We start from the raw sequence: 13,588 nt of genomic DNA on the forward strand, positions 1-13,588 counted from the left end.
TGAAAATAGAAGCCATAGAAGGAGGTAGAAATAGAGATGGCCATGTGATGAGCAAATTTTAATAACTGGCAAACTACCAACAGAGGTCTACAGACTGTGAGGACTCTTCTGCTAATACCTTGACTTTGGATTTCTAACCTCCAAACCGTGATTCTACAAGGTCCTCTTGTTAAAACCAACCAGTTTGTGGTATTTTGTTATAGAAGCCATGACAAACTTAGACATAAGCAATACCACTTAATTTAATTGTTGCTTAAATTGTTATAGCTTTGACATTGAGAACTCTTTTAGATTACTACTTGTTCTATGATACACCTCCCTCATTGTCTTGCTAGAGAGGAATGTGTCCTCCCTGATACTTGATTGTACTTAACTAAAATTCATTTGTTATTCAGTAATTTAAATTTCGAACGAACAATTTTCTTGATTACAATGATTCAAGCATTACTGAATAAATTTAACCATAAGCTACACTAGGGAATACATGTCTTCCTTAATATGCCCTGAATGTAGAACAGTACTTATAAAAAAGCACAGATATTTCGCTTTTGCGAAAAGCCCCAAATTAAGACGACATGGGGAAGGTGGAGGTGCAGGATGAAATCCAGGTGGATATGGGGGTCCAAGGGGAGGTCCAGGTGGAGGTGGGAGCTTCAATTCAGGAAGAGGCAGAGGTCCAAGTGGAGGTCCAGGTGGAGGTGGAGGTCGTGTTCCAAATGGAGGCTGTAGTGCAGGTGGAGGTGGAGCTGGAAGTCGTGGTCGAGGTGGAGGTGGAGGTGGAGGTTGTGTTCCAAATGGAGGCTGTAGTGCAGGTGGAGGTGGAGCCGAAAGTCGTGGTCCAGGTGGAGGTGGAGGTCGTGTTCCAAAAGGAGGTTGTAGTGCAGGTGGAGCTGGAGCTGGAAGTCGTTCTCCAGGTGGAGGTGGAGGTGGTGTTCCACCTGGAGGTTGTGGTGCAGTTGGAGGTGGAACTGGAAGTCGTGGTCCAGGTAGAAGTGGAGGTCGTATTCCAAATGGAGGTTCGGGTCCAGGTGGAGGTACAGCTGAAAGTCGTGGTCCAGATGGAGGTGGAGGTGATGTACCACATGGAGGTTGTGGTCCAGGTGGAGGTGGAGTTGTAAGTCGTAGTCCAGGTGGAGGTGGAGGTCGTGTTCCAAATGGAGATTCCAGTCCAGGTGGAGGTATAGCTGAAAGTCGTGGTCCAGGTGGAGGTGGAGGTGGTGTAGCACCTGGAGGTTGTGGTCCAGGTGGAGGTGCAGTTGTAAGTCGTCGCCCAGGTGGAGGTGGAGGTCGTGTTCCAAATGGAGATTCCGGTCCAGGTGGAGGTATAGCTGAAAGTCGTGGTCCAGGTGGAGATGGAGGTGGTGTACCACCTGGAGGTTGTGGTCCAGGTGGAGGTGGAGTTGTAAGTCGTAGTCCAGATGGAGTTGGAAGTGGTGTTCCACCTGGAGGTTGTGGTCCAGGTGGAGGTGTAGTTGTAAGTCGTAGTCCAGGTGGAGGTGGAGGTCGTGTTCCAAATGGAGATTCCAGTCCAGGTGGAGGTATAGCTGAAAGTCGTGGTCCAGGTGGAGGTGGAGGTGGTGTAGCACCTGGAGGTTGTGGTCCAGGTGGAGGTGCAGTTGTAAGTCGTGGCCCAGGTGGAGGTGGAGGTCGTGTTCCAAATGGAGATTCCGGTCCAGGTGGAGGTATAGCTGAAAGTCGTGGTCCAGGTGGAGGTGGAGGTGGTGTACCACCTGGAGGTTGTGGTCCAGGTGGAGGTGGAGTTGGAATTCGTGGTTCAGGTGGAGGTGGAGGTGGTGTTCCACCTGGAGGTTGTGGTCCAGGTGGAGGTGGAGTTGTAAGTCGTGGCCCAGGTGGAGGTGGAGGTGGAGGTCGTGTTCCAAATGGAGATTCCAGTCCAGGTGGAGGTACAGCTGAAAGTCGTGGTCCAGGTGGAGGTGGAGGTGGTGTAGCACCTGGAGGTTGTGGTCCAGGTGGAGGTGAAGTTGGAATTCGTGGTCCAGGTGGAGGTGGAGGTGGTGTAGCACCTGGAGGTTGTGGTCCAGGTGGAGGTGAAGTTGGAATTCGTGGTTCAGGTGGAGGTGGAGGTGGAGGTGGTGTTCCACCTGGAGGTTGTGGTCCAGGTGGAGGTGGAGTTGTAAGTCGTGGCCCAGGTGGAGGTGGAGGTGGTGTTCCAAATGGAGATTCCGGTCCGGGTGGAGGTATAGCTGAAAGTCGTGGTCCAGGTGGAGGTGGAGGTGGTGTAGCACCTGGAGGTTGTGGTCCAGGTGGAGGTGGAGTTGGAATTCGTGGTCCAGGTGGAGGTGGAGGTGGTGTACCACCTGGAGGTTGTGGTCCAGGTGGAGGTGGAGTTGGAATTCGTGGTCCAGGTGGAGGTGGAGATCGTGTTCCACATGGTGATTCTGGTGCAGTTGGTGGTGGAGCGTGAAGTCGTGGTCCAGGTGGAGGTGGAGGTCGTGTTCCACATGGAGGTTGTGGTTCAGGTGGAGGTGGAGCTGCAAGTCGTTCTTCAGGTGGAGGTGGAGGTGGTGTTCCACTTGGAGGTTGTGGTGCAGGTGGAGGTGGAGGTGGAGCTGGAGGTCGTGGTCCAGGTGGAGGTGGAGGTTGTGTTCCAGGTGGAGGTGGCAGTCGAAATGCAGGTAGAGGCAGAGGTCCAGCTGGAAGTGAAGGTGGAAGCCAAGGCCCAAAACACTCCCAAGGTGGAGGAGACAGCCCATATCTCTCCATTGGTGACATAAATTCTCTCACAGGGTGGTCCATGAAGGGTGGTCTTGGGAAAAGAGGGGGCCCTCTTGCAGTCGTTTTGACCTGAAGACAGAAGGAGTTGAGTTCACATATTACAGACCAAAGCTGAAACCCAAGGAAGCAACTGTCAAAGCCTGGCACCTTTCCCCTCTGAGCAACCTCAGGGCCTGGAAATTCTAACTTCCCACTCAGTCACGGAAGAGTTCATTGATGGCACAGAGTGGACAGCTGTCACCACACAGGTCACGGCCATGTCCGCAGACATGTGTGGTGGGGGCTCTTCTGGGAACTAACAGGCAATTCCAAAGAATAAAGACAGAGTATTCCCACCTGAAGCATCCATTCCAAGGACCCACCTGACCCTCCTCCCTTCACCTCCACCACAGAAGCTCACTATTTGCTATCAAGAACACACAGAATTAAAAGAAATGAAATAGCTCCTTTTCAGAGAACCTTCCTCCAGCCTTTCCTGGCTCATCTCTGTTTCTCAAGACTCTGCGTGTTAAGTGGAACAGTCCCCTTCTCGGTGGAAGGGGACAGAACCACAGAGAGGAACTAGAGCACACTTGCCCAGAGGTACACAAATTTAAGAGGCAGAGCTGATTCAACAACAGCTCTGCTTGCAAGATCTGCTTGTCTCCCTCTGCTTCCTTCCCTGACAGAAGGGTCTTCTACTCTCCAGAAATTCTGCCCATAGGCTCATGATCTCTGGGGAGATGGTATCCCCAGAGTCCTGTAAGAGAATGTGGAAAGTGTTTTCTGATAGAAACAATTAGGCTCAGCCTTACTGTTTATCTTAAGTCCTAGGTGATAATGCAGTTTAGTACACTGTGAGATGCACATTACTTTTATTCTATGAAAATTGAGTCAGGAATTCTAAATAACAGAATTCAATAAATGTTCTACTTCAAGGAGGAAAGGTGCATGAGGTATGATCAGGGGAATCACCAGCTTTATTGCCTGCACAAGCCCCAAGAGATCATGCTGATGGTGAACATAATTCAACGTAAGACCTTTGCTGGAATTAGCCCAACAGGGAATGACTGTCAATGTTCAATGTCTCAGTTTAGTGTACCTTTGCTCTTACTAATTGTGCTGGTTTGAAAGGATATTTGCCCCCTAAGAAAGCCATGTTTTAATATAAATCCCATTTCATAAAGGTAGAATCATCCCTATTCAATACTGTATATTTGAAACTGTAATGAGATCATCTCCCTGGTTGATGTGGTTTAGTCAAGAATGGTTGTTAAACTGGATTAAGGGATGACATGTCTCCACCCATTTGGGTGGGTATTGATTGGTTTACTGGAGTCCTATAAAAGAGGAAACATTTTGGAGAATGAGAGACTCAGAGAGAGCAGAGAATGCTGCAGCACCACGATGCAGAGTCCACGAGCCAGCAACCTTTGGAGTTGAAGAAGGAAAGTGCCTCCCGGGGAGCTTCATGAAATAGGAAGCCAGGAGAGAAAGCTAGCAGATGATGCTGTATTTGCCATGTGCCCTTCCAGCTGAGAGAGGAGCCCTGACCGTGTTCACCATGTGCCTTTCCAGATGAGAGAGAAACCCTGAACTTCATCGGCCTTCTTGAACCAAGGTATCTTTCCCTGGATGCCTTTGATTGGACATTACTATAGACTTGTTGTAATGGGGACATTTTCTCGGCCTTAGAACTGTAAACTAGCAACTCATTAAATCACCCCTTTTAAAAGCCATTCCGTTTCTGGTATATTGCATTCTGGCAGCTAGCAAACTAGAACACTAATACAGAAGTTCTCATCATTCAAAATACTTGTACCTAGTAGAAAAATCTTTTGGGATTCTTCAACAGCACATTTCCAAACAGAGGTGGGACAAACTGACTTATGAAATTTACAATGAATCTACCTTGACTAGCATTCACAATTGAATGAAGCATACAAGAAAAAGTTGGAGGGATGATTTTTCATCTTGTAAAGTTATATGGATCACACCCAGCCCAAAACTGAGAAGTTTTTAAAACTCAAAAACAATAGCAACCTCCTATTGATAACCCAGCACCCTCCCACAGTAAAGGAAATCAGTGGAGTCAGTTGTGCCATGGGATTTAAGTGCGGTTCTCCTTGTGTTCATGACAGAAATACAACACTGAAGGTCCTACTCAGCCTCTAAGCAATACAGCTTCTGGAGGCTCCCCACGGGTGATAAGCTGGGCTTGGAGAAGCCAAGCTTGCTGCATTTTGAAAATTGAGATGGTCAAGATATCCCAGACCCAGAGGTGAGGACAGAAGAGGGGGTTATCTTGTCATTGAAAATGCCCACAGCATTTACCTTGCCCTTCTCCGTTGCCTCGGTAGGGAGTGGTCTTCCTGAGCTGCCATTCCACAGGGGTGCTGCACCAGGTCCTGGGTCAGAAAGAAGCAGGAGAACTGTCTCAGCTTTATTCTGACTTGCACATTCTGTTCAGAAGATTCACTGCCCCTACACACCCTTCTTTCACTGCCTTAGACTCTTTACACACTCAGGTCTCCAATAGAGACCCAGGGTTTCCTAGGTGCCTTAGATGACCCCTGATGACCAGGACAGGGACTGTCCCCTGATCCCTGAGAAGGACACCATAAAGCCCTGCCTGCCAACCCAGGTGTTATTACAACATGCAAAGCACTTGAGGACAGGTTAGGTCTCAACTGTATCTTGACCTCAACACTAAAACAAGAGTCTCTCAGTAAGTATGGGAAGGGTGAATGATTTAAAGGCAGACTTGAATCAATTACGATAAGCAAACTGATAGAGTCAGAATCGAGAATACGGATTACTATGGGATGGGGTAGGGATAGGATATGGAATTTCAGACTTAAAATGTAGAGTGTTCCATTCGGAATGATAGAAAAGTTTCGGTGATGGATGCTGGTGCTGGTGGCATAATATTGTGAATGTAATTAAAAGCTCTGAAACATATATATGAATGTGACTTAAAGGGGAAAATTTCAATACGTAGTATCAGAATACATTTTTTTTTAAATCCCTGGAACTACACTACACAACCAGTGAACCCTAAGACAGACCACGGGCTGTAGTTAATATTGCAGGAAAAAAAGGTACTTTCATCATTTTTAACAAGGTTCCATTCCAATCACTAAACCATGGTGTTAATCATAGGGTGGTATATGGGAATCCTGTATTTTATGCATGATTATTCTGTAAACCCACAACTTCTCTAATAAAGAAACATAAAATAAAAATAAGAACTGCTTTGGACAGGAAGAATAACCTATGCATGGATCAGCACTGGTCGGTCCTTTCAATTTATATTTAATCTGACTTCTGTATCTGCCCAGGTGTATATAAATGCTTATGGACAGCATGTGCTTATAGGCATTAATATTACAGCCGGAGAAAAGGAACAATCCACAGGGCATTAATGGTATGACTTGAGGTTACATTTATAGCATCATAGGATTCAAATTACAAAGGTATTAAAGGTATGATGAATACTTCATATCACAATAAAAATTAAACTGAAAGAAAAAAAGGACATCCAACAACAAGAAATCCTTGTTGGCAGCCTTAAAGCCCTGTTGAAGTAGACACAAAGCATAGCCAAAACACAAAGCATGAAAATTTCTTCTCTAGGCAGGACATAGAGCCCACATTCTAAAATGCAGTTCATGTTATTTTCATAAAAAAAAAAAGGTAAAATAAATCCTTCAAACTGGGTATTGCATGGTGGGAGGTGGGTCCTGACCCAGTTCCCTTCTAGTCATATCTCTTTAGTTAAGAATTGAACCTGGGGGAGGCATCCAGTAAGCTGTGATTCAACATTAATGGGAGAGCATGACCCCCTAGTCCCAGGGGATGGGTGCAAATAGCCATTCTGGCTGGGGCAGGAGGAGGGGAACATTGTCTTCTCACCCCATGAGGCACTATGAGGTCTTTACTAAGTCTTTGGGATGGTTTTCTAGCAGCACAATGATAACCCACACTATGTGGATTTGGCTGCAGAAAATAATACCTGCTCTTGGCACTGTGCTCCTTACCTCTCCATGGAGATTTCTGTATGTCATATCTTCCTGGCATTGGTTTCCAAATCCTGCATTCTTCTCGCAAATTGTTGTTTTCAGTTTCTTCCAATAATCTTGAATATAAGGAAAGATTTTAAAATAATAATAATAAGATACAGAAACCCAAGTCTTTTCTTGGATACCAAACTGCTTAGCCTTAAAAACTGTTTACCTCTGTCTCAACTCATGAGATTCAGTGTCCTTCACAAACATCTCCCTCTGTAAAGCACGAGCTCTGAGCTAAGGGGGACAAACACACTTATATTTAGTGTGGTGGTCAATTATGCAGAAGAAGAATGAAAGAAAAAAAAATGCTTACCCAGTTGTTATGAGCCTTCTCCTCGTGAAGGATGATCTGAAAAAGACAACACATCAAAAAAAACCATGTTTAGGGTTCTGAGACTCGCTGGAATCACACGCATTAGGTGCTACAGAATTCTGCTACTGTCAGGCAGGGGGAGGATACCTGATGTCTGAACGAGCTCTCTGACTTCCACATTGTTTGTTTCATTTCTTCCATTCTTCGCCTATGTATTATAATTATTTTAATCAGTTAAAGCACAACACTGAATACAAATATAAGTACTCTAAACATCTTCTCATCACCCTCACAACCGTACCCCGATGGACTTTATCTACATGTAAAAACACATTTCACATGATTATAGAGCAGGAGAATCAAAGGTATTTCTATTAACTTATTTAACATTTGCTGCCTGGATTCTGAGTTGATATGCTATACTGTCTTTAACTGCTCTCACTCTGTCCCTGAGTAATTCTGTTATTGTGTATCCTCCATCATTATATTCTTTGCATATTTCCCCAGGCTGTAACTGCTGGTCCTATGAAATGGCAAAATCATCTATACGGATTTTATTATTATTTTTTTTTGCATTGGCAGGCACCAGGAATCGAACCCAGGTCTCCAGCATAGCAGGCGAGAACTCTACCTGCTGAGCCACCGTGGCCCACCCATCTGTATGGATTTTGATTCATCCAACACCAAACTGCTTTCCCAAGGAATTATGATAATTTATAACACCGCCAGAAATGTTTGCATGAACTAAATTCTTGATAGCTGGGCCATCACTGGAGAGCAGGACATGTCTGATAACTTTTTCTTTAATTGGTCAACTTAACAAATTATTTTTGCTTGTGAATATTCTCAAGATACCTGTCTTCTGACCATTTATGAATGCTTCTGTGGTAATTGGGTCTGACCAATGCACAAAGGATTAAAAATTAAAACAGAAAAAACACACAAGCAGGGTTTCCAAGAGCCACTGCTGCTCAGCAGCTGAACTCATTTGTATTTCTGAACTGCTTGCATGGCTGCTTTTGCCTTCTCCTTTGCAGCTAACGGCCACCTCTCATATTCCCGCTTCTTGCATTCTTTTAGTTCCAGCTTCCTGGAACAGGGAAGAAACATATGACACTGCTAGTTCCCTCAGTAAAATCCTGTTTTGTTTCCCTCCCAGCAGTCTGAGTTCTGGATTCAAATGTCCCCTCACACCTCCCACATAAACCAGTGGATTTACAAACACAAGCAGAGGAAAGATTCCAAGCCTTTCTGTTAAGAGATAAAAGTCAGAACTTGGGCCTCCTGGCTCCTTCACCTACATTTCAGAGCTTCCCCTCATAGCTCTCTTCTCCTATTCATTAGGACATAGCATGAACAAATCCACAAAGGAAATATGAGCCACATTATGTGCCTGCCTGGGGCCAGTTTCTTGGGTGAAAGCTCTCTTTATTCCATTGTAGAAAATCAGGATGGACCAAGTCACCAGAAACCGACACATGAGGCTGACTCGGGCTGATGCCTCTGATTTCTCCACACTTCTCAGTCCAAGGCCAGAGGCCCCATCACAGACCGGCAGACCAAGCGAGACCCTTCCAGGGCATGGCAGCTAAATGCTGCTCAATCCTCGAGTGTCCACAGCTCACATGTGGGACTCCTGCCAGCTACCCCAAGGCTCATGGTTGAGACCAAAGAAATACTAGTACTGGCAGGAACTACTGAATTGAATGTGATCTGAACTGACACATCATCAGAGTTTTATGTCCCAGAAACAGATTTATCTGGAAAACCTCTGAGTTCAGTGCATCAATCTACTTTAACAAGACTGTATTCACTGACACTGAAGGTTTGAGATTTATTTGCTCGTGCTTTTGTATTTTATTCATGGTTCTGGTTCTAAAGATTCACCACTTGACTTGTGATTTTCTATGGATCAGGAGGAACACAAATGACTCCAGGCATCAAGGACAATAACACCCAAGGGAGGAAGAAGGTTTATGCATTCATTTCTAACTACCTGACCAGTACTCCCAGAGATGTTCTCTGCAGGGGCTACACGGTGGTGGATGCCATGAAAAGTCACAGGATACAGATGGGTATGGGCACAGTTCCCACCCTAAAAGAGCTCTCACGGTGGTACATAAAAAGTACCATTGAGGCCCAGATCTTGGGAAGGGATAAACAGGAACCTGAGTCATGAGAGAAGTTTCAGGGAGAGTTTCCTACAGGCCATGGGTCCATGGGTCTGAATCACCTGATCTGCCCCTGAGAACAAAAAGAATCAAGTAATATGACCCATGTGAGCAAAATCATCTCTGAGTTGACATTGCAGTGAAGCATCATGAATGCAAGATGCAGGAGTGGAAAGAAATGAAGGATTACAGTCACACTGGCATTCAAAGTATTTTTCCCTAGGTTCGCTGATGAATTCCAGAAGAGACTGCTGAGATACAAGCAAGTTTGGTAGAGTTTCTACATGTGCATGTGCTTAGAAGGTGGCACCCTGGCATTTGGGAACTTGAAAAGCTACAAATTAGGAGTCCTGGTGACCAGTAAATACACTGGCTGCTCTAGGGATTGAGCCTTTTTGAAAAATCACAATTATTGACTCAAAAGGCTCCAAGATTTCTAATGTTCCTAATCACCCACCAAAAATAAATTCCAGTCTTTTCTCTTTCAAATTAATATCCCATGCCTCAATTTCAATTTTTTTTGCCCAAATGGTCAGTAAAAAAGTAAGCAAGCAGATACCCAAATCAACAGGCCATGCCCTCAATCATGAGGCTTACTCTTGTGAAGCTTATGTAGGGAGCAGAGAAGCTTAGACTACCTATAGGCATGCCTCAGAGTAACTTCTGGAGGACCTCTGTTGTTGCTCAGATGTGGCCTCAGTCTCTCTAAGCCCAATGCTACAAATGAAATCATTGCCCTCCCCCCTATGGGGGAAATGACATTCAGGGGGTGAAAGTCTCCCTGGAGATGTGGGAGATGAATCCCAGGGATGAATCCAGACCTGGCACCATGAGATCAACAATAACAGCCTGACAAAAAGTGGGAAAAGAAGTGTAATTAATAAAATAATCAATGGCAGAGAGAGTTCAAATAGTCGAGAGGCTACTCTGGAGGTTGCTCTTATGCAAGCTTCAGGTAGACCTTGCTACCTATCATAACCTGCCAACCCCCAACCAGGACCATTCCAGCCAATCCCAAAGAGCAATTAGGGAAATATATAAGATTCCACAAGGGTTCCAGGCACTAGAGTAACTTTCTAGAAACCTACAACCTCTGATGGGTGCCTGGTCCAGATAAGTCCTGAAACCTAGCCCAGTTTCTCTCCCTACCCCATATTAGTGACAGACCTTTCCAATATCAAAAATTTAGAATTGCCATAGCCCAAACAACCCCAAAGAGATGTACGGAAAGATCAAAGATAACAGTGGAATTACACATAGAAGATAGGACTTAACAAATGGATATGAATGCTGAATCATTAAACTGTTATCTCTTTTAGTCTCCAGTATTTTAGAGCAGCTAGAAACAGAAACCTAAAATTGTGAAATTGTAATCCATGTCAAAGTATTAAATATGTTCTACAACTAATTGTGTGCTGTGCTTGGAAATTTATAGCTTTTTTGTATATATGTTATTGTTCACCAAAACAAAAGGGGAAAAAATTGATTGTGATGATAAAAAAGTATTTAAGCCCTCTAGCCTCCTATATTCGGGAGCAGCTAGAAGGAAAAATATGAGAGGATCGTATGGTAGCCCATGACAAACTCTGGGATCTGACCTGTAACTACATTTTGAAGAGTGCTCTGAAAACTATTGCTTTTTTATTTCTTTGTTTTGTACATATGTTATACTGTTAATAAAAAAAGGTAAAAAAAAAAAAAAAAAAGTAACCGAGAATTAAAAGGACAGGACAAGGTATTGTGATGTACTAGAAACCAAAGTACAATAAAAATAGACTCAGAGGTTCCCAGACAAAGAAACCACCACGTAAGTAACGGGAAGTTTAAGTGTGTCTCTATGTTCTAGAAATTAGAAGTCAAAATTATGAAATTCATTGAAGAACTAATAGCTATAATTCTGAAAAATAAAGTAACTGAATTTATAAATGCAATCAATGATTTTCCCAGCAGAGTTGAGCACACTGAAGACAGATTTAGAACACTGGAAGATGGGTCCCGTGTATGGGGACCAATTTAGAACCCATACAATTCAGGGTTTACTTTAGGTATCAGTGAGTCCTCAGTATCTATCTGCCTATTTGTGCATCATCCTTCTCCAGAAGGACTTAACCTCAGTGGGCAGGGGGTTGTTGTGTACTAAGAATGTAACTGGACATTTTTGCTCAGGAGAGAACAGCAGACACGGATATTAAAAGGTTTCTGGTGGTCCTGTTGACTCTGAAGGTTGGTTGTAACTCATTCCTAGAAGGGAGCTATAGGAAAAGCACAGAGTTACACTTGGACCCAGCTGCATGGCTGCATGGAGCATCCTATATATGGGTTTGTTTTTTCTTTAGGTGCATGGTCCAGGAAACAAACCCGGGTCTCCTGCATGGAAAGCAAGCATTATACCACTGAACCATCCATGCACCCTAGAGCGTCCTATATAGATTGTATCTTGGAATGATATACTTAGTACGTAGTCTAGAAATTTCACTCCAGCAGCTGTGGAGTGGATGGATTGAGGTTTTGAAGATGCAAGAAGGACATGAAATTGCAGACAAAGTCCCTAGGAGACTGGGCAGGAAAGATGATTGACCCTGAGCTAAGGAAGTGGCTGTGGGAAGGAGAATAGGGCAGCCATGAAACAGCAGACTGAATGGTTGTTGGAGGCACCAAATCTACACCAAGAAGGAAAACAATATTTCTTTAGGTGACTGAATGACCACTGGTGGAGAGATTGAGCCCTAAAAACAAACACTGCAAAGAGACCTGAGTCTGTCAAGGCCAGACATTAAGTGTGAACCTCAAAAAGTTTTGGAGAAAGAATAAACTGGCTGTTTGCTAAGCAGAGAGAGAGGGATAAAGTGGGTAGTCCAGTTTCAGTGTTTACTAGCATCAGGCAGTAGCTGCCTGAGTCCAGAGAAAATACTAAACTGTTCTCAGTGATGGTCATATACACAGAAAATATAAAGAATAGGAGTAGACAGAAACAGCAACGGCGACAGAAATCCCAATGTCAAATCAGTTATTTTGTAGAGTGAGAATTCAAAATGCACTATAAAGTCGTATCTATTTTGAAGTTACCTAATTTCAAAATGTGATGTATATTTCAATACCCTAATGAATTACCCAAGTATACTCTGCAAAGATGTCTTTGTATTTTGTAACTCCCAACCCCTTACCTTTGTGATATTATACAATATTTCTTCTGAATATTTTCCATCTAGTAAGTCTGAAATACATGGCATGGTCGATGGCTATTTTTTCTTTACACTGTTTTAAAGATTTCATTCTGAACCCTTCACACCAACCACTCAAGAGTTTTAAGGCCAAGTACAGTAAATGAAAGAAAAATCCCAATGTTAACTTGGTCACAGAGAATGCAAGGGCGAAATAATTTGCAGAAATTTATGAAAGAGTATGGATGATCGAAATGACAATAGCATCTGAACAGGAGAAACTGGTGGCAACCAACTCCTTCCTCCAAAAGTAAATTACAAGCAAGAATCTCAGACACCGTTAGGAAGGGGAAAAAAATAGTTTCATACTGATTATATATGGAACATAGGTGGCATTAACTTCTCTGAAAAATGACAAACTTATCTACATTGGTCCACACAGTTGTTCACACAAGACTATATGAGGCAGCGAACACGAGAATATCTTACTCTGACAGGTACATTCGGAGCTTCTCTATGTTTACTGCCAGCCTTTTGCTTTCCTCTTCTAATGCCCTGATCTCGGAGCGCAATGCATCACGTTCAGCTTGCACTTCTTTAATATATTCTGAAAAGTAGAGAAGATTGGGTACTGCACTGTGGCCACAGGGACCTGAAAACACGGTTGGGAGGCTGAAAGAAAGGGCCCAAGTCCAGAAATCAGGAAACCATTCCTTACCTTCCAATGTGGGAGCATTTACATTAAGCCACACTTTCTCCTCAATAAGCACCTACCTTCCAGGGTGCAGTGGTTGGGGGCCAAGCCTCGCAGACCGTATTGGAACATTGGCACTGCACGATTTGCCTAAAAATTGCAAAAGAGATTTTGAGAAATTTTGCACCCAATGTGCAAACAAAACCTCAAACACCAAAACGTGGAAAGATTTAGCAACAACACTTTTACCAACTCTTGGTCCTTGATCTTCTGACCTCCCTCCAGTTCCGATGGGACTTGCATTCCTTCAAACACATCACTTATGATTTTGATGATTCCACTGAACATTTATTTTTTTATTTTTTTAATTTTTAATTTTTTTTTACATGGGTAGGCACCGGGAATCGAACCCAGGTCCTCGGGCTTGGCAGGCAAGCATTCTTACCTGCTGAGCCACCATGGCC

At 43.9% G+C, this 13,588-nt stretch overlaps 1 protein-coding gene across 3 annotated transcripts in view; it reads right to left on the reverse strand.

The window, feature by feature from the left end:
- Nucleotides 1-217: 217 nt before the first annotated feature.
- The window catches only part of LOC143650394 (uncharacterized), a 123,154-nt gene continuing 109,783 nt past the window's right edge, over nucleotides 218-13,588 (reverse strand). For 2 of the 3 annotated variants that reach the window (XM_077121150.1, XM_077121149.1), the window contains exons 7-14: nucleotides 13,205-13,274; nucleotides 12,920-13,037; nucleotides 7,246-7,306; nucleotides 7,099-7,134; nucleotides 6,952-7,019; nucleotides 6,756-6,853; nucleotides 5,050-5,123; nucleotides 218-2,805 (exon numbers count right to left, since the gene is read on the reverse strand). In XM_077121150.1, the coding sequence (XP_076977265.1) occupies nucleotides 469-2,805; nucleotides 5,050-5,123; nucleotides 6,756-6,853; nucleotides 6,952-7,019; nucleotides 7,099-7,134; nucleotides 7,246-7,306; nucleotides 12,920-13,037; nucleotides 13,205-13,274 (2,862 nt within the window). In that variant the 3' untranslated portion in view covers nucleotides 218-468. Of the gene's footprint in view, nucleotides 2,806-5,049; nucleotides 5,124-6,755; nucleotides 6,854-6,951; nucleotides 7,020-7,098; nucleotides 7,135-7,245; nucleotides 7,307-12,919; nucleotides 13,038-13,204; nucleotides 13,275-13,588 lie in introns of those variants that run through there. The other variant, XM_077121151.1, reaches the window with a different exon arrangement.

The sequence above is a fragment of the Tamandua tetradactyla genome, chromosome 11 (assembly GCF_023851605.1).
Source record: "Tamandua tetradactyla isolate mTamTet1 chromosome 11, mTamTet1.pri, whole genome shotgun sequence".
In the NCBI taxonomy this organism is placed as follows: Eukaryota; Metazoa; Chordata; class Mammalia; order Pilosa; family Myrmecophagidae; genus Tamandua; species Tamandua tetradactyla.